The sequence below is a fragment of the Hippoglossus stenolepis genome, chromosome 2 (genome assembly GCF_022539355.2).
Source record: "Hippoglossus stenolepis isolate QCI-W04-F060 chromosome 2, HSTE1.2, whole genome shotgun sequence".
NCBI classification, from domain to species: domain Eukaryota; kingdom Metazoa; phylum Chordata; class Actinopteri; order Pleuronectiformes; family Pleuronectidae; genus Hippoglossus; species Hippoglossus stenolepis.
In genome coordinates this window covers 27902544-27924336 of record NC_061484.1, presented here as the reverse complement: position 1 = coordinate 27924336, position 21793 = coordinate 27902544, and the positions used below count along the sequence as shown (strand labels likewise).

Below are 21793 nucleotides of genomic sequence, written 5' to 3'. Positions count from 1 at the left end.
TGGGGGTAGCTGTCATGCTGTCCATCTTTATATTCAGTATCAAACGTGACGTTTAGTGGAGATTAGACGTTGTAAATTTGAGTTAAAAACAAATTCCTGTTTCATGTGAAACATCAAAGTTTGGATGTCACCATGGAAACGTGAATATATAACACACAAAGCTTTTGTGTTCCTGGATGAGCGGGTGTCACTTCTGCAACAATCTCCTGTTAAATCTTCAAAATGTACTGATGTACTTTTAATCGTCCAGAAACATTATTAGCAATAAACTTGTTGACCTAGTTTTTGCGTCAAGTGCTTCATGATTCTCAGCCGACGACCTCAATAGTCCTTTAAATATTATTATGTCACAATTCTTCATTGATTTATAAATACGACAAGCATTCCATATATTTGTTGATTTGTGTACTTACATTATCCAAAATATTGTTGTTGAAACCCCCCTCCAGAAAATGATTATTGGTCACTCCCATTGGTTGTTATAAAATCTTTTAGCTGTTCTAATATTAGTTACACCACTGTATAAATTTATAATATTTAGAAGTGAATATTATTGTTATTTGTAACATTTTGACAGTAATATTAGACATGTGTTAGCTATAGCCTAACCTGAGGCTAACTCTACACCTGGTTGAGCCTGGGAAATATTTTCAATTATGGGAGAAGAAGAACAACTTTTCTTACTTTACTCGTGGCTTCCAAAGTGAGAAGTGAGAGAATTTGTAATCTGGTTAACCAACCCATCAAGAGAGAAACAAACCTTTACAAACACTGCACATGTCTATATGTTTTATTTCTTCTGTTCCGTGATGCTGTAAAATCCACATATAAACAACAGATTCAGTGTTGTGTTTTTCTTCAGTGTTTGGTGACTGTGCTGTACACTGCAGATGAATCGTCCCCCTCTTCTTCACGTCTTGTTCTGTGAAGGGCAGAATAAACCACTCACACCCACAGTTTTTAACCTCAATAAGTGTAGTGATGAAAATGTTCACGTGTGGAGAAGCTCACCCTGTTGCACTGTCAAATCGAACAGCGCTGTATTCAGCCTCCTCCAGCTGAAATCTGGTCGTACAGTAAAATACTAGCTGGGATCAGGCTGGAATCTGTGTCTTACTCTTCAGCTTGTTGGGTTCTGAGAGTTTCTCTGTTGTGGGCCTGATCCTACTCTGCTGAATCAAACTGTGATGGCAGCAGTGATCTTGGAGCTTGCTTTTCCCCTGCTGGTCACCAGCTCATCTTCTTAACAGATGAACCCGGTGTCACCACCATGAAACATTCACTCTACATTTTACCTCCCAATTCAGAATTACGCCCTTCTGGCTGGGTGCCGCCTCCAACCAGTGCAGTTTCAATATTCATACATTTATTTCTGCCTCATATGAGACCACATCGTGACAAAAATCCAATCTGTTCATCTTTGTCAAAGTTTAAGATTCCTTAAAGGCAAGATTTGAGATATCATGTCTAAAAGGCCCAGAACATGTTGGTAAAAATACTGTGGCCTCTAACTTTGACCAATCAGGCCACCATGAGTGCCATGAACATTTGGTGCCAAATTTGGAAATGATTCCTTCAATCTGTTCATGAGGCTAAATGGGTCCAGGAGGTCACAGTCACCTTGACCTTGACCTCCACAGTCGCTATCGGACAGACGGACAACCTGTAAAACATAACGCCTTCCGGCCATCGGCTGTCGCCGGCACAGAGGCATAAGAGATCCAGTCAGTTTCTCCCCTTATGGAGTTTGCTTTTGTTAGGCAGCGAATATGACCTCCTGAAGACATTCATGGTCTGACCCTTCTCATCAAATCACAATGATGCAGAACGCCACCGGTTAATGAGGCAGCCTTGAAGAGTGAGATCATGCTTTAAATGAAACTATTCATTTACCTGCGCTCTCTGTCTTCGGTCTCTCACCGCACTCACGTTGTTGTGTGAAGGACTTGTTTCTTCTAGAGGAAAGAAATAAACAGTTGGATGAACTAGAAAACTCCTCCAGAGACATTTTGAATGTGTGCCGAGTGCTTGACTGCTGGTTTGAGAGACTGTTTCAGTTTGAGAGAGAGAGAGTCAAACCCTAACCCTGTCATGGTCGAGAGGCCAAAAAAGATATTGCGTTCACAAGAATCAGACAACGAGACGACCTGAAAACAAGATGCCTGAGGTCACTGGGTGTCACCGGCACTGAGGCATAACAATATCTAGAAACTCAGAATAACATCACCTCTACGCAGAGCAGAGACTAAAGTGACATCTTCACAATAACTGTTTGTCCAATCAATGATCCAAACTTCACAATTACTCAAAGTAATTTAAGAGAAATGCAGGAAAACCCTCAAACATTAAGAAGCTGGAACCATGAGAAAGACTGGAACAATTATTCAAACACTTTTCATACAAACACGACATAACACAAAAAGTGCTTTCCTGTAAAATGATGTACCTGGACACAGAAAGAAGGGAAGATGACAAAGCAACTCGCTGCTTCTCTCAAACCCATCGTTGCTTCACACGCCTCTGTGGTGCAGCCACATCAGCAGCTAGATTCCACTTTTGAGAAACGATGTTTGTCAGCCAGTCACATGACAGATAGAAATCATAGATCAGTTAAGACCTTGGCTTCCTTCCTCTTACATCATTAACATGCACGAACGGACAAACACCAGTAAATCCTCTTGTTAAAATGAAGAAATGTTCTTTTATTTTGGAAATGATGCGAACTTATTCAAATATATTTCATGCAAATAACAGTGAGAGTAGTTCTGCAGCCTGACAGTGAATCTAACACTTTCTTTACTTTCTTGAGACTGGACTTAAAAAACATGTTAATTATTCTTTCTTTTAAACGTGCGTTAGAAGTCAGTTCCTGTTTATTTACACTTCAGTCCATATGAAGACTGGGCCATAATAATACATCGTAAAGGTCATAATTATGCAAACTACATTACTTTAGTGTTCTTTACTCATTTCTCACGAGGATTCAACCCATGTGAGTCAAACTTGTTTTGTCTGATACACGGTAAAACTGTCTACTCTGTGTAGACTGACTTCATGAGCTCATGCACAAGTGCACGTGGAGCAGTAGAGCCACACAGGAACCATCGACTGTTGGGTTAGATGGGCGGAGCCTCCCCACTGTGCCTGCTGTGCTAACGTGGGAGTCGGAAGAATCAGAAGAATTAGTTCCCGACTGTGAAATTCACATGAACTCCACCTCAGCTCTGGACCTGATTGTTCTGATTAGTCTGATACTACATTAAAGGACAAGCAGAACGTGGAGAGAGATCGCTTTTGTTTAAAAACACAGTTATATGGTTGCAGCCAGAGTAAACACACTATTCAGTTAAATCAGACGAGCTGGTTTTACTTTGAGAGTTAATCTCACCCGCTGCTTTTAAGTTGAAAAAATCTGATAAATTAAGTAAATACAATTTTTAAATTAATTGTAAATTTATTTACTTTACCTTTTCAAGTTAGATCAACTGTGGTCTGGGTGTATTGTGGAAACTAAAGTCAGACAAATGGAATAAATCTTTCATGTTTAATATTTTCCCCAAATTGTTAAAAGAGACAAACTGTAGCTGACAGGTGAGGGCCGTGTGCACACTCCTCCAGCTCTCTGCAGGCTCGAGTTAGTGAGGCTTAATGTTATGAACAGAGTTTATAATGACGAGTGTCAGATGAAGGTTCAGTGCTTCAGTTCGAGCTTCTCAAACATCAAACTTTTCATCTGTGATTATCTGATAGTGTCAGAAGAAAGAAGACGGACAAACAGCAGAGTCACTAATGTTTGGACACAGAGATAAGACTACGGTGCAAATGTCTCTGGCTCCAGAGCTGAGTTAGTAACAAGGATGTGGTCATGATAAAAAAGAGCCTTGTGTTTTCTTTCTGTGGCTGATGAAGTAGAAACAGAAATGAATTTGCTCTGACCTTCCACGGCCTCTTTCTCTTCACATACAGGCTTTGTGGCCCTTACAACCTGAATAACAACAGCCCATCTCAAAACTAAGAAGCAAACAAAAGTGAACACAGAAACGTTTTTAAAAAGCAAGGCATGTGCAGTGCAGTTTAGATTAAGTTAACGAGTAGACGACAGAAAACATCAGTATGACCATTTATTGTTTTGTGTAACATTTAAAAAAGGAAATAATCATTTGGCAGCAAAGCAGCAGTGGTGTTCAGAGACAACGGTTTGTCACAGAGTCTTTGGTTGTTTGGGGTGAACGGGAGGAGAAAGTCATGGATCACAGGAGATGAAAATGTGGGAGAGAGTGATACATAAAAAATCATCATCTTCACTACCCACAGAGGAGACTGTGTTTATTCTACATTGTACAAGACTTTTATAAATACAAATACAGTTCCACAACATATCCTGTATATATATATATTTTTTTCATTTCTAAATGACGATGGTGTGATTAGGAGTATTGTTCATAACCATAAAACTTACCCACTCTGCTCCTGCGGAGATGTTTGCTTCAGAGCTGGAAGAGGAAACCGAAAATAGATGATGTCAGTGAGACGTATTTAAAAGGTTCATTACTGTGGTCTGAAGCAATTTACACCTTTTTCTCTGGCTGGAACAGTATGAAGCATAGACATCTTTTAAAAAATGTATTTCAAGTGTATCTGACTTTTTATTTTGGTCGATATTCCGTCCACTAACACGGTTTTAAGGCCTATACAGCAGCTGGCCACCAGGGGGCTTCACTTTTGGGAGCTGTCATGTCTTCTTCATCTGGTCCTATAGTCCATTGAATTAACTTTAACATCATATTAATAAACTTAATTTGTAAACAGCTGGTTCATGGATGAACCCCCCCTAGGAAACGAAGAGCAGTGCTGCCTCCGTGTGGACAGGTATGGTACTGCATCTTACCTTTGGCCTCAGAGGAGGTGAGGACGCCTTGAACCGTGTTGAACTTCTCCAGCAGCAGTTTACTCTGCTCTTCCTCAAAACCCATATCCTACGGTACAGAAGACAAACATTATTTTAAAGCTTCATACGTGGCCCAGGACTCATTTGAATTCACACATCTTAAAGAATTTGGTCACATTGATTCCTGATCATCTCCGATTGTTGGAAGAGCAATAATATCTCAGAGCAAATTTGTCTCATTCACACCTGAACTTAGTGCTGACTGCTTGTGATTGAATGGCTGGGGCCAGAATGTTAAAACCGGGTATGAACGGGTTCAGATAACTTGACTTCATAAACTTTTAAAGTCGTCTTGAAAGAGGAAGTCGAGCGTTCTGCTCTCACCATGAGCTGCAGAATCCGGCAGGTAACGAGTTTACTGGACGCCTCGTTAATGTGCTGATCCAACTTTAACACCTGCTCCATGGCCTTCTCCGCCTCATTGTACCGCTGCAATGTGACACACACACACACACACACACACACACACACACACACACACACACACACACACACACACACACACACACACAAAATGATCATCATTTACTAAATGAACATCAGTTGTATTGAAGAAGACTTGAAACTAGAGATTGAGACATAAACTCCTTAATGTTTACTGACGTTATAAAGTGAGAAGTAGAGTCACTTTCTATAGACTTATAGAAACTACCAGTGGACCCCCTGCTGGCCATTAGAGAGAATACAGGTTACAGGCACTTTTCAGACCCAGAGTTAACATCCATTTATATACACAGTGCTGACCTTTAACCCCATCAAAGCACAACCCTTACGGAAGAATCCCTTTGGCCAATCGGGAGCCAGCTCAATGGACCTCTGAGCGTCCTTGAGGGCGGCGGAGTGCTGCTCCAGGCACAAGTTACAGTAAGAGCGATTTCCGTAGAACCTGAGAGACGAAAGAAAGACACGTTGAGATACAGACAGAGTTTGTCTTTCTCTAAAGTGAACGTGGGGGAGACCAGAGGAAGATGAGGAGACGTCCTGGTTAGTGACGTTTAGTAGGGGTCAGAGGTCACAGCTCAGCTCACCTGTGGTCCTTAGGGTCACAGTAGATGGCTTCTGTAAACATGTGTACTGCCTGGCTGTACTGGCCCCGCCCAAACATCTGAATGCCCTGTTCTGGATATCACACACACACACACACACACACACACACACACACACACACACACACACACACACACACACACACACACACACACACACACAGTCCTTTATTACAGAGCATCTGCAGATATTGAGTATGATCGACTACGAGTGTAAATGTTGATTCAAATGTCATCTGATAGATCCTAATGAAGCTGTAGCCTGTGAAATCCCCCCCCCTAGTGTTCAACGCAGGGACATTTATTTCCTTACAGATGAATAGAGATGTGGTTTTGTGGAAAATGCACCTGGAGCCATATCGGGACCAACACAGCTGCTTTAAGATTGATGGTTAAAGTAGGATTCTGTTTATTAAAGCTCTGTAAAAACATATTTATCTGTAAGGGCCTCATCAGTCCCTTACCCCCCGTACATCACCTCACTGGATCACACTGCAGGCGCCAACTGGTTTTACTGAATCCAGTTTTTGTCATCATGCACCTCCTCATCGATAAACATACAGAACAACCTAAGGCTCAACTCATTTTTATCCCCAAACATAATTTTAGTATTTTACTTCAGCTATTTTATAATTTTTGTAGTTCAAGCTGTTCTTCGTTTAATTGACATATTTGCTTAGAATTAAAATTATGGCTTTTACTCTTATTTGTGTTTTCTAGGTGTATAGGAAACAGTGCGTCCAAAATCCACTGCAAAAGTTTTTAAACGTACACGGAGGCACGTTACAGACCAGATGATACCGCAGGGGAGGAGTTTCATCACAGAGGGAGCCATAGGAATGAATTAACTTCTGGTTGTCTCGCATACGAACACAGAGCTACTTGGAAACAAGGTGTTAACTCGGAGCCCAACAGAATTAATCCCCACAGAGGGCGCTGTTGCTCAGTAAAAGTAACATGTGTAGATTCACCTGTCAGAGACTCTCCCCTCCTCTTCATTTCTTCTGTGTCCTCGCCCTGCAGTCACAGGAGTTACACTGTTTAAAGCTGTTTCCAGAGCTTGATAATCTACAATAAGATCTTTGGGGGGTCTGGACTAGCCTTCCACGTGTGGTCCTGTGTGTTCCTACCTGGCTGCTCCTGGCCTCGTTCTCCTTGTTCTCTCTGGTGATCTGTAGCCCTCTGCTCTTCAGGCCTTTGAGTTTGATGTGGCTGGCGGCGTTGGCCACAAATGCACTGCTGACGTCCCACTCTGGCTCCTGCAACACCAACAAGTCACACAGGGAACTCAGTACAGCCGACTGTGTGTGATTACTGTGAACACAGGAGGACGCCTGCGGCCTGAGCCTTGAAACGACCCAGGATATGTCACATGGATGAAATTCAGAGCACATTTTTATCACAGGTTAATTCACACATTTTATTTTAATTTTGAATGAATGGGTGAAATAATAAACCGGCCTGGGTACAACCCATCTCCTCTGACGTCCTGTGGGGCAACTTGCGGTTGTTTTTGTTCTCTGTAGTCACGACGCCGGGGACTGATTCGGGGTTGCACTTGTTTGAGGGACGAACCGCAGTCCATGGCTCCTCCTCTTTGTATTCCTCCTCACTGTTGCTCTCTGTCGCAGCTCCTCCAGACACTTCTTCTTCCTGTTACAAGTTAAAAGCATATTACTAATCGAAGCAATTCATATAGGGCCCTAACTATTAGAAAATCACCCCAGGAGAACAGGAAGTCCCATATCCTTATTGTATTGTTATTACAGAGGTTTTATTGTAACTATCTGGGTTCACATATGTGAAAGTTTCAATAACACAAGATAAGAAGACGGAGGTAATTCAGGCGTGTGAGCTCTCACCTGCTCTAAAGCATCCTCCATCCTCTCCTCTCGCTCCAGTTTCTTGCGCTCCTTCTGCCTCTGAAAGGACAACATGGACACGGTGGCTGTGGGATGGTACACAGACACGGATGGACACGGGTGTGGAAGCGGATGTGCGGTCGGGTGTGGCATGAACAGTGATGAAGAGGGCGTGGTCAAAGGTGTGGCGACAGGCGAGGCGATGTTTGACAGGTGTAAAGACGGGTGCGGTGACGTGTGGAATGTGGTTCAGTTGTTAGCAGATGAAATAAAACAGCAGCTGCACAACAAGCTGACAACACAGATTTACAGTTTTGCTCAAGTGTCATTTACTTGTTCTGACAACAATTGAATTGAATGTTTTCGTAGTTTTTATAGTTCTGTATATGAAACTTTTGCCTCAACAGGAATTTCTCAAACTGAACCTGAGCTTTTGTTTTTTTTACTTTTTGTGGGTTTATTTTGTTGAGTTGTATAATACTTCTCGAAATACTTCAGCTGAAGTTAATGTAATGAAATTAGTCCGATGTGTGTGACCTCTCCTCCTGCAGGAGCCTGATGGTCGTCAGGCAGATTCCATTCACCTGCTCCGGCTGCACTTTATAAGCTGGTGGCAGCCAGAGTCCCACTCTTCACTCTTCCACAGGGTTTGATTTGATGGCTTCCATTTCAATTTCCATTTCAATTCGTCAAGATAAACTTATTTTTAGTTCAAACTCATGTGTGGTCTGTCTCACTTTGTCCAGCCTGGAGCCAGGTTCTGACAAAGGGACAATATGGACACAAGCATCATGAATCTTTGGTATCTATCAACTACTTCCAGGTTTCTTTTTACTCACTTTCCTCTTGGCTCTCCTCCTTTCCGCTCTCCTCTTTGCTCTTTCCTTCTCATCCAGACCCTCCTCACTGTTCACCGTGACCTGTTCCAAGACACAGCAACATGCACACAACAATATTCAGGTCACAACAGCCACGTCTTCTTCAATCTGTGCTGGAAACGATTAAACATCAGCATTTATTGCTGGAGTTTAATAGGACACAGCAATAATCCTGAGAGAGAGAAACTAGCTCTTGAGATACAAATCGTCTGGGGAAATATTAGTTTGTATGTCTGAAGATAAGTTGGCACCTTTTAAATGGCTCTCCATTATAACACCCAGTGGTCTTTAGTGATACTGCACCTCAGAGTGCGTTAGGAGATTTAAGAGATTAAGAAATACGGTGAGAGCAGATGAGAAAACTGCACATATCTTTTTAAGCCATTTTTACACACACACACACACGGTCTGTATAATATTCCTATAACTGAATACACAATGATGCAGTTTATACAGAAATTTACCTCTGGTGAGCTTTGGCCTTTTCTTCCGCCTGCTGGGTCAGAGGCACCATCCTGATCCTCCAGCTCCTCCAGCTCCTCCAGCTCCTCCAGCTCCTCCTCACCTGGCCCATTAACACACACACGGATACGAAGGGATGAGACATGGGGCCTGACATGGCAAGATACTCTGACAGTAGGTTTTAAAGACTAACATTTCACAGTTCATGTTTGTCTAGTGTGTGTGTGTGTGTGTGTGTGTGTGTCCCATGCAAACTGGACAGGTGATCTTGTGGATGATGCAAACATCGTGTTCTGAGCTTTCTGCTTCTGTTTCTGAACAATACAAATATTCCCCTTTATGGGCAGCGATGTAGCTAAACCACAAATATTCAACTAAAAGCCCACTCAGTCAAATAATGGGCATTAGACCAATAATAACAGGGATGTGGTCTGTTTGGGGGAAAATGGCTTGAAGCACATTCAGCACTTTGAAGGCTGATCGGTGTGAGTGATGTGTCTGTGTCTCCCTCACCAGCATGAGCCGCTGATAGTGTTTCTTAGAGAGTGATGACAAATGTCCAACGATGCATCACTGCAGTAAACATGAATAATGTCGGTGGACGCTGCTCTATACGCTTTAAAGAGCCATAAATGTGCAGCTGGTTCCATCTTCATTTGATTAAACTGAAAAACATGCAAATGACGAGTAAGTTCCGCCTGTAGTCACACACGGCTGTTAGCAGAACACGAGAAGGGAATCCAACTATCAGCCGATATACATAAGGGAAAGTTTACCCTTAAACTTTATCATAAACAACTATGAGTAAAAAAGAAAATACAAATACAACCAGATAGGTACAACTTGAATTAAGAAAGTAAACTCTGTTTTGATAATGTAAATATAATGCACATTTCACAAGCCAACCAATTCAGCTGCTGATTTAGAGCGACGAGCAATCACAGAAATGGATTCCTTTATCAATATCAAATATATGAAGTACTAAAATTACCAGCATGGTAAACAAGGTATATCAGATTAGGCCCATTATCAGTAAGATATTTGTGTTTTAATCAAACCTTTTAAAATAAAGTACCAGGTAAAGGTTTCTGTCACTTCCTAAATCCCTCCGAAGCTTCGACTCCTTGATGAAATAAATCGAGTCATTTGCTAAAAGACTTATATTGAAAACACAGGTGTCAGACACTTACACGTCTACATCCATTTTTATATACAGGCTACGAATAACCCTGCTATAAATATGAAGGAGGTGTAAGATGAAGTGTGGAAGAGGTAGCCAGAAACAGGTCGTAGATCTTCTGTAAAACAAAACTGCTGATAGAGAGAAACATGCTGCAGATGCTGGATAAACGAGAGATGAAGAGTTCTTGCAGAGAGCAAACTGTGCGGCCGTGGGCCAACATTCTTCTCCACCTCAAACACACGATGTTGACAGATGAAGTGGGAGGGGAGAAAACTCTGCCCAGGAATAGACCGTCCGTTCAGGAGCTTTTGGAATTTGCAGAAACTGAATCTGTTTGGCATTAGGAGCCACCAACACCACCTGACTCCCAGCAAGACTGGAGGCAGGTGAGGGAGAACCGGAGAGGGACGGAGGGAGAACCGGAGAGGGACGGAGGGAGAACCGGAGAGGGACGGAGGGAGAACCGGAGAGGGACGGAGGGAGAACCGGAGAGGGACGGAGGGAGGATGTTTGTGAGGCTACAACAAGCGTCCTCGTTTAGCAGAATACTGAAACACAACATAGAGTCACGTGCACGTTTGTATTGTGGTCCTGAGGTAAACCAGAGGCAGATTAAACAGACAGTGAAGACACCAGTCGCTCTCTTCCACATCAGATGCTTTCTCCGTTTTTCTTTCCTCTTAATATATGAGGAAGGTTTTGTGTTTTCTGAACATTAGAGAATATAAACCTGTCCAAGTAATAACCCAAATTAAAATGACTAACCTGGATACGAGCAGAATATGTCTCATTTGGATGAAATGTCATATTAACCTTCAAAGAACTAGTGACCTTTGACCTGTGACCTTTAACCTATGACCACGAGTCCAACTGACAACTCAAAAACAACCCTTTCACAGAAACACTTATAGAAATGTATTTGTGGTCAGATTGTAATGAGCGTTTCACATTAAAAACCTTCCGGTCGTTGAGGCGGCATCATTTATTCAAAAACAAACAGTAAACACTCTGTTTGTTTCTATCAGCTTTTCAGAAATATGTTATTTTCACCGTCAGTCACTTTAGAAACTGTTGTGAGAACACGATATGTTAATTATCATCCTGATTATTCAACGCATAAAGAATTCTGTGGATAAGTTTTAAGGTTTTCCACGCTGCATTGTGGGTAAATTATGTGTCATATATATATATATATATATATATCACCGTACTGACTGACAGACGATTCTCACCATGGTCAACTGAAAGCCATGTGACTCGGTTATGAAGCTACCTCATTGGTCTCTCTGCTGGTGCAGACTTCCCCCATTGGTTGTCGCTCTCTCAAAATCAATCAGCACTAGAACAGCTTCTTCTACATCATCAGTAGAGCGGCAGAGGGCAGTGATGCTACGTGATGCTACGTGTTGCTACGTGTTGCTACGTGTTGTAGCCTAGTGGCGTATCCTACTTAACTTTTGGACAAAATTAATAACAACTTGAACACAATGTCGGTCAATGTGTATCAAATTATTGCAACATATCTTAATCTTATTTCTATACTATAGTTTCTACCATATTTGACTATTTTATTTATTCAATTTTGTCTATTTATTCTGTTTTGTTAGTTAAGTACATATTTGCTGCTAAGTGGAAGACATTTTGTTGTGTATCGATGCACGGTGGCAACAAAGAATCTATATAGATCGCTCTTAGCCGAGGCAGAATCTTGGAAGTAGCGTCACTGCTGGAAAACACGTGGTCTTAATAAACTGTAAATAAAGGCGGACGACCACACGACAGCTCCCAAAGTGAAGCCAGATCTCCTCGGATGCCCCTGGTGGCCGGCTGCAGTGTTGGTCCTAAACAAGCCTAAAGGAAATCGAGTATCTGGATCGAAGCTTAAAGGGGACATAGCATACAATTCCACTTTGTTAGTGCTTCTGATTAATATGGGTATCTGGCATCTACTGTAAAAACTCTGAAACTTACTCAGCGTTTTGTTATGGTTCCTCTAAGTCAAGCGTCATGCTTGAGCGACTCGATTGAGCTTCCTGAGTTTTGTCGTAACAAAGAACTGGAAGTCTCCTACCTGGTCTTGGCCCACCCTGCAGAAACAGATTTACTGTGATCAACTGAAGCGTGAGTATTTAAAGTCACATCTGCATTTGAAGAGCAGCTGTTTAAGAGTAGCATTCGTCTCCTAAAGCTCTTTATTCAGATGTATTGGTGTTAATGTGTTATAGCGTGTTAGTGAAAACTAAACCTATCGGCTACATTCAGTTTTTACATCGTTAACCTTAGGCAGACTACTGAATTATTGTGTTAAATAAGTGGACATGCAGAATAATGTATTTTTTTGTCACATAAATAAATTATGGAGTATAACTTTATAGAATGAACATTCACATAGAGAACCTGAGGCTGATGTCCACCACCTATTTCCTAAGCTGAAATGATTATGATCTGATGAACTTTGAAGTAATAAACCTTTATTTTACCATGTAAAAGTCTGTTAGGGATTAACCTGGCACATGTATGACTTTACGTATCTGTGTATTTGTGTTGAATGTTCCTCTGGGTGACTCAGACAGCCTGCACCTGTCCAACATGAGACACAACTGGAATCAACCAGACACAGACACTGAGTCATCACTTCAACACTGACTCCAGGTACAGACCTGTTTCATAACACAAACAATCAAAGCAAAAGTATTGCACATAATACATAATGCATTAAATTATAAATGCAATACTATTAATGTGGAAGAACTCCATACTGTACATTCATTGTCTTGGTAGTGCACTGTTTAATCCAAAACCATATTCAAATACATAGTTGAATATCCACAGAAAATAAGGTCTGAGCTTTGTTCATAAGTAACACTTCCTCTACAATAATGCCATACTTTATGTTTCCTGTCATTTTATTAGAGACAGACGAGCTAGAAGGACACAGCTGTGCTGACCGTGTTCTGTCTCTTATGGCAAAGAAGAAAAATAAAACACTGGGTTTTATCTAAAGTGTATCAAATCAGAAAGTAAAGATAAACATTGTTCTGATAAGTGTTCATTTTTTAACCAACCATAATGAATATAGAAATTAACTCTATTATCCATGACACTTAACAATGACTGCCAACTCTAAACAGTTGCAGGCCATCTTTAGTTAAGGGAGAAAACATGGTGGCGTGCAGATGAAGCTGGTGCAGGTCGTCCTCATGTTGACCAGCCTGAAGCTGCCCGATCTCCACCATGTTGCTGCTGCCACAGTGGATGCTGAGGACATCAGGTGCTGCAGTGCTTCATCTAATGAAAAGAAAAACTCACTATAAAAGGATGTTTTATGTTGTGTATGTTTCCAGCAAAGACTGGTTCTTACAGTTTATTCTGTGTTCAGCAGGTGGAAGCACCACAGATTCCAGACAGAACCGATGTACTGGGCTCGTTTGTACCCTCATGGTTAAATGCACATATTGTAGAGTCGCTTTGGATAAAAGCATCAGCTAAATGGGAAATGTACTGAAAGAAATAAAAACATTATGCGAATCGATAAAATGTCTTTCTACCTCATCTGTAATATTCAGGTGATAATCTCCTGAGCTGTTGATAACAGTCCACATCAAGTCTCTCCACTTCTCTCAGTGTGAAAACATAATTATATAATAAATATGAGAACCAACAGTGCTGTGTGGAGATTATAATCTTATCTAAACTGTCTAATTCACTGTAAATTCCATAACAGGCTAAATAAACAAGGTGGCAATAGTAATGGTGGTTATACCAGCATGTATCACAACATTTGTGAAACATATAGTTACTATCACATGCAACTTACACATGTAGCGTATTCCTTATTAACTTATTAACTTATTAAAATTAAAATCAAGTCACAACCAAACGACTGTGTGATGTAGTTAATTTGCTTCAATCTATTTCATTACCACGTTAAATAAGCGGTACCTTTATAACAATTACATATTAAAAACCACTTGAGGCATGAAAGCAAATGATTATGATAATAGATAAAGCAATAGGTTTTGTTGTTGTGTAGTTTCAAAGGGTTACTTACCTCTAGTGATTCGTTGTAAACATCGCACGACCATCCTGAAGCAACAACACATAGCGCTAGCCCGATTGCCTTAGCGGTTAGCATGTAGCCCGCTCCTGTACAGGCTAACCAGGTAACGTTGCGCTCTGCGGCGTGGCTCAGCTGTCAGTCTTCACTCGCGCTCCTCCTCTTTACGTTTATTGGTTAGCCAGGAACTAGGAGGAGTCAGCACCGGCAAGATGGCGCCGGGTGAACGCCTACTACTAGCCTCCCTATTTTCACTCTTCCAGAAGCCATGGTGGCGTCACGGACCCTATGTCCATTATATATACAGTCTATGGGCGTAGCAGATAGAGGGCAAGGCATGTAGGAGATTTCCAGTTCCTTGTTCACGACTATTAAAACCCAGGAAGCTCAATCAGTCACTCAAGCATGGCCGTTTCTGACTTAGAGGAACCATAACAAAGCCTTGAGGGTTGGTAGACATGCCAGATACCCACATTAACATGTAGAAACTAACAAAGTGGAATTTGCATGCTATGTCCCCTTTAAAAACAAATTTTGTTTTTGTTTATTATTTGGGTAAATTTATGCTGTATTGTAAGTGTCAAACAAACTTGAACTGCAGGTTATGTGTTCTAATACAAGTTCATTCAAAGTAATCCCGGTGTTAATTCGTTACTGATATTCCAAGTCCAGGGCTCTATTTACCTCGTATCTCTGATCCTGCTCCACATTTACACTCTTTCTAGTGTAACCAAGGGTCCACCACAAGCATTCATCCACCTCGTCTCTGCAACCCGGGACCACCCAAGCAGTTCAACTCACGGGAAGAGGACAATAAATATGCGTGTTGGAAGTCTCGTATGGCGTCTGACTGACTTTATTATAAGAAAGGACGAACAAAAAGACAGAAAGAATGTAGGTAAGTTAAAATATAGTAAGAGTTTCAAAACAATAGCAAATAGGAACAAATGAGCTTCACATTTAATGTAAAAATAAAAATATATGAACAGAACAAAAAAAAAAAAACTTAATGACCCTGAAGAAAATCTGCTTTGTTGCTAAACTGTACATCACAAAGTTAGAAAAAGAAGGAAGTTGTGGTGAACAACAAAATGAAATAAACAAGACTATAAATATGAATAATGTTTGTGAAGAAAAAAGAAAAAGTATAATTAACATCAGTCTCCTAAAGGTGCAGCAAACAAACTTCTTTTGTTACTAAAATTACCAAAACTAATATAATAACAATGAATCAATAATCCGAATGAAGAATAAGTGATAATATATCATCTTTTTGTATAACTCATGAACCGCAGCAGTACAACATTATTCTGTTCGTAACAACATTAAGACTTCACACCCTGAGAGAGGCGTCAGAGAGAAAATGGCCGCCGTGTGAACATGGTGGATTAAGAAACACACCTAACTCCTTCTTCTTCACGTGTTTAACACGTGATGTGAAAATACCACAAAACACTAGAAGTGAAATCAATGGGCCTGATACAAACTTTGAACAGACACCAGAGGCAACACAGCTCATCTGGTGTGGCAGTTCACTTTGTGTTGCGGTCACATTCAGGCGTTCATCACGTAAGTAGCAGCTCTCACATCCACATGAGACGTGGTCCTCAGTCCTCAGAGGAAATGAGGACAACTCCTGATCGGCTGATGGAAGCGCTGGAAACAATAGTGTAGAAACAGAAAGAAGTGAAAGAGACAGAATCCTCTCTGTGGTTTTATCAGTAAAACTCTTTTCATCTAGTGGCAGCAGTGTCACACTACAACTAACTAATAGTAGCTTGTTTTGATTATTTTATGAATAGAAAAAAGTTAGTTACAAGTTTACAGTTTGTCGACCGTCTGACACTCACCGCAGATATTTTCATTCAGGCTAAATGTGGCGTTTTTAACAACTTCTACAAGTTTGCTGATATATTTCAGATAAAAGTCGGAGTCAGCGAAGTCGTTTGGATTCATCCTCGGGCAATTTATCCATTAGCTGTCAAGACAAGTCACTTAAAACTGAACATTCACTTCAACAATGATGCTGGAGTCTGACTGTCACCAAAAGTAGGATTCATCCTGTGGGGACCATGAACAGTTGTATGAACTTCTATTCAAATCATCCGCAGCTGTTGAGATATTTCCATCGGGACTAAGGTGATTTCCAGATGTTGGTCTAAACAGCAGGAGGTTTTGACTGTGCTGTGTGCAGCTGGATCCTCTCCAGTGTCCTGACCTCCTGGTTCTGAAAGGAGATAAAACAAATAAATGATCAGGGTCAGACATAGCATTAAAGGAGACATGTTGAGTTTCAAAGTTCTGCAAAGTTAAAAGCCCAAAGTCTGAGCTCTCTCTCCTGGTAAAGCAAGCTCCTCTGCCCCTGAAGATGAAGCTCCTGAAACACCTCACCCAGTAGTCCCTTCCCGTCTCTGCATCATCGGCAGAAGCCATTTATGCTTATTTAGCAAAATAAGCAAATAAATTAAAGCAGTAACTCTCTGGTTATATCTCTGTTTATGATGTTTTGTGGTGTTAGTGAGGATAATGGTCCTGAATGAAGAGCTGCTCACCTCGGGGCAGATCTGTTAAAGTTGACAGAAGCGTACGCAACCTCCTCCGCCTCCTTGTGTTTGCTGGGTTCAGCTGATCCGATGTTGGAGTAGATGGGATCAGATCTGACTCTTCATGAAGTGGACACTGGCATAGTGGTCTGATTTTCCTCAGACTGATTGGGTAGGCGACTGCAAACACAAATTTGCTTTTAGATCTTGTACATGTGGCAGTATGGACAACGTTAGAGTCCAACTATAGCAGCTATTGGTTATCTAAACGCCTCCTTCCACCAGGCGTGTTTTGGACAGGAAACATGTGGTTTCTACTAAAAACCAAAAGGAGGAAGGTCTTCAGTTTGAATTCCAAACACTAACACAACAAACTTCTCACTTTGTGTATGTAGGCCACTTGTGTGTGCGCTTTCACATCGGTTGTGTCCAGATAAGACTTCTGTCTGGGGCTGGATGTTCCGTCACTGCAACCAAGTTTGGTCAAAAACAAGTTGTGTAACATCATTTAATTAGAGTCAGAGCTACACTGTCTAATCCTAGACCCCAAAACCATCTGTAAGCAAATCATTGATAAAAAACTCTTTTTAGCACTATATTTTGGGTGTATAGTGTGTATCATTTAATTGTATAACACATTAATACAACTGCAGGTCCTAAGGCTACAGAGGCACTTAAAAAAGAAAAGTCAGGCTCACAGAAACTAGAAGGAGCGAGAAGGAAGGGGGGATAGGCCACCTAACTCCTTCTTTCTCTCAGTCTTGTTCCGACCAACAAGTACACAACTCTCCGTCTCTCCGATGCACCACGCCCTACTCACCCGACACTCAATGCACCCCACACAGCTATCTCTCAAACTCGTAACACAATTACCTCAAATTCACGTCAAAGGGCAACATACTCACTAAATACAGGAAGTATGAAAGAACATGACTGCTCTGTCGATCAACCTTTAATTATAGAGCTGCATCCACACGCAGCCAACCACTGACTTATTTGTCCCAGCGACTTCAGACTACGAACAGCAGTCTCACACACTTAGTCTCAGATAGAACAAAATCAACGTATTACACAGCCACACCCAATGGTGATCTGCTCCACATTACAGTGCTCACACACAAAGATATCTGAACCAATCAACACAATCTTTCACAAACTTCCACAAGATTTAAAACAGCACATGTACAAATCAACAAACTTAGAGCAGCATCAAGTGTCATAGTTCAGCAAAAGTGTTGAACAAACCGCACAGCACAGAAAATTATAACACTCAGCAATTTGCTTAAATGGATAGATTACCAGAAGGAAATTCAAACACCAGATGATTGTTTTTACAATGGCAATTTTGACTGTGATTTTAATAACTAGTTTTTAATCTTCACATGACAGAAAAGAAGGGTTTGATGTGAGAAATAGTAGCGTTTGAAAGGATTGGACGACTGAACTGTGTCAACTCCTACTACTGCTCACTGTGGTCAAGTCTGTCCCCAGGATCAGCAGATTGCTGAGAGTTTCTCTTTCTTCACAGTCAATTGAACCAAATAACAAACAATATACATAATAATTGAGTTGATTTAATTTAACATGACAGATTTTCAGGAATTAATGTACAAAGCTTTATTGGAACAGATTTGCTCACCTGATCAGTAGGAACACGGAGGCGAGTCACAGCGAGAAAACTGCAGCGGCTGATCCAACAGAGTGATGATCTCCAGTAGTCCAGGTGAAGCATGATGAAATAACTTTTACTTTATCATTTCACAAAATCACAATACTTAAAGTGCAGAATGAAACATTTTACAAAAAAACTTTTCGATGTTCTGACTGAATATATAAAGACAGTTTCTTTTCTAACTAAAGCGTGTGAAGAGCCCTGTTCAGAGTGGCCTGTTTGTGGGCGTGTCTTAAACTGTTAATGAGCCACTGCTCCCCTGCTGGGAGGTGTATGTGTGACGTGTGCACGGGCAGAGATTTTGTTTTCACAACTGTCTGTCTGCTGAGAGCTGTTTGCTCGTCATGTGAATGTGCACAGTAGCCGGAAATATCTTTCAAGTTTACTGAGGATGGTGAAAGCTTTATGGATGTTTTAACAGGCTGGGTGGATTCCTCTTTGTGCTGCGATGGTCTGACTGTGAATATTTATGGGGAAAATTAGCAGCCCATATCTGCACATTTAAAGTAAAGGACAAAGAAAGTCAGGCTAAAAGTCAATCCCACAGCTCCAGAACCTCTAAGGTGTTGGACTTCACATGACTCACCTGCTCAACAGTCAGATGTAAGGAGTGGCCTCACTACGTCCTTGTGTGTTCTGGGCCTCACACTGATACTTTCCACCATGTTCAGCTGTGATATTAGTGATGGTGAAGATTTGTCCTGATGCTTTTTGGTGAGTCCTGCGTCCTCCTTGGACCAGATTAATTAGCTGCTGGGTTAGCATCACTGCGCAGGTCAGAGTCACCGAGCTGCCTCCATGATCTCTGCCAGAGGAACTCACTGACACAGAGGAGGCTTTGGAGCGTCTGGGTGTAAAACATGCAAGATCATGAAATCAACTCAGAAATATTCAATAACCAAAGTGAAGAACTTTTCAATCTCTGGTTTTGATAAGTGCTTCTTAAATATAGATGATCATTATTAACCGGGCGCCAGCACAGACAGAAGCAGGTACTGAGGGTTTTGTTTTCAGCCCGTGTGTGTGAATGTACAAAATAACTCAACACATGAACCAAACTTACTGAATATTATAGTGAATATTAACTTTTCAGCTGATCGGTCAAAGGTCAGAGGTCAAGATGAGCAAAGATTTGACCCAAAGACACATTTTCCAAGATATTTCCACAAATAGCAGAGAGACTAAATCATATACTGATCAGAACATTATTCCCCATCATATAATGGATAGATGACTTATGAGTAATGTCACAAAGAAGTTAGAGATTTACATCATGCATCCTTAAAACTGCCTATCTGCTGTATTCCTGCCTCTAATAGGACTATAGAGACGACCTGAAGCTTATATACACTGAAAAATAATCTATGATCATATGGTGGGAATGTCGTCACTATGAGTTTAGAAAATGACGTCATATAGTGTAGCTATGCAACAACAGATGTTTTCACCCCAGTCTGTTTGTTTGTTGGTTGTTGATTTTAAGCAAGATTACACAAAAACTACTGAGTCGATTAGCATGAAACCTGAAGGTAGGATGAGGTACGGGTCAGGGAAGAACTCAGTAGAGTTTGGTGTGAATCCAGATAAGGGGGCGGACCCAGGAACTTTCTATAAGATTTGCGAGACAGTGCTGGGTTTCATGGATATGTGGATGTTTTCTACTCACACTGGACGTCTAAGTGTAGAGACGTGGAGTTGATCCGTCCGTACTGATTCTCAGACTTGCAGGAGTAGACCCCGCTGTCCCCAGAGCTGATGGAGGAGAGACGATAAACGCCCTCTGGTCCTTGAAGCAGAGTTCGGTTCTCCTTGTACCAGGTGTAATTAGCTGCTGGGTTAGCATCACTGCTGCAGGTCAGAGTCACCGAGCTGCCCTCCATGATCTCACCAGAGGGACTCACTGACACAGAGGAGGACTGTGGAGCATCTGTATGTGTGCAAACAGAATGATGATAACAGATGACAGACATTGTGTTTAACATTTGGGGACATATATGGTACGATGTGTTAAAGTCACAGGTGCTCAGGTGAGTGGAGGCACTGAGTTACAACAGCAAGGTTGTTAAACTGACACAGGTAAATTCTTCTTGTTGTTAAGTGAGAGGTTTTTTTCAATGATTTCCTGTTGCACTACTGTTTCCAGACTCCCCTGAATGTCCACAGATTTCCAAACCATCGTCCAGTTTGTAACGTGGACTTAAACGTGACATATTCTGACCCTTTTCCACAATTAGACAGAGTTTCTTCCTAATAAAACGTGTGAAGAGCCCTGTTCAGAGTGGCCTGTTTGTGGGCGTGTCTCTTAAAATGTTACTGAGCCACTGCTCCCCCTGCTGGGAGGTGTATGTGTGACGTGTGCACAGGAGCAGGGTTTTGTTTTCACCACTGTCTGTCTGCTGAGAGCTGTTTGCTCGTCACGTGAATGTGCACAGTGAAGGAAATATCTTTTAAGTTTACTGAGGATGGTGAAAGCTTTATGGATGTTTTAACTGATGCTGGGTGGATTCCTCTTTGTGCTGCTGATGGTCTGACTGTGAATATTTATGATGCAGAAGTCAAACGACCCATATCTGCACATTTAAAATGTAAAGGACAAAGAATGGGACAGATTCAATATATCTTCACTTCATAACCTGTGTTTCACTCACATGTCACAGTAATAGAGATGTTTGCTGAACTCCTTCCCAGCTCATTCTCAGCTGTGCAGTAATACTCTCCAGAGTCTGACGACCGGATGGAGCTGAGGACAAATTGTGTCTCTTCACTGAGAGGTTGAACTTTTTTATCTCCACTTCTCTTGTACCAGGTGTATTTAGCTGCTGGGTTAGCATCACTGCTGCAGGTCAGAGTCACTGAGCTGCCCTCCATGATCTCACCAGAGGGACTCACTGACACAGAGGGAACCTTTGGAGCATCTGAAGGATAGTTTATATTAACACACAGGATGAGAATACAATCAAAACACTGTCTGTATTATTTGTTAAAAGTTTAAATTTAAATTATTTCCACATTATTGTAGCTTCATGAGGAGGCGTAAACTCACCCAATGTAGGAGAAGTGAAACGCTCACGTCCTTCTATAGCACAGTGATAGCTGTCTTCAGCATTAACATGTTGGAGGTGAAAGTATTTTTCGTCCAACA

General features: G+C 41.4%; 1 protein-coding gene across 1 annotated transcript in view; it reads right to left on the bottom strand.

The window, feature by feature from the left end:
• Positions 1-21793, bottom strand: part of LOC124852592 (B-cell receptor CD22-like) — a 483032-nt gene that overhangs the window by 204253 nt on the left and 256986 nt on the right. The window contains exons 7-8 of the mRNA XM_047341613.1: positions 21300-21566; positions 20318-20578 (exon numbers count right to left, since the gene is read on the bottom strand). Of these exons, the coding sequence (XP_047197569.1) occupies positions 20318-20578; positions 21300-21566 (528 nt within the window). The remainder of the gene's footprint in view (positions 1-20317; positions 20579-21299; positions 21567-21793) is intronic.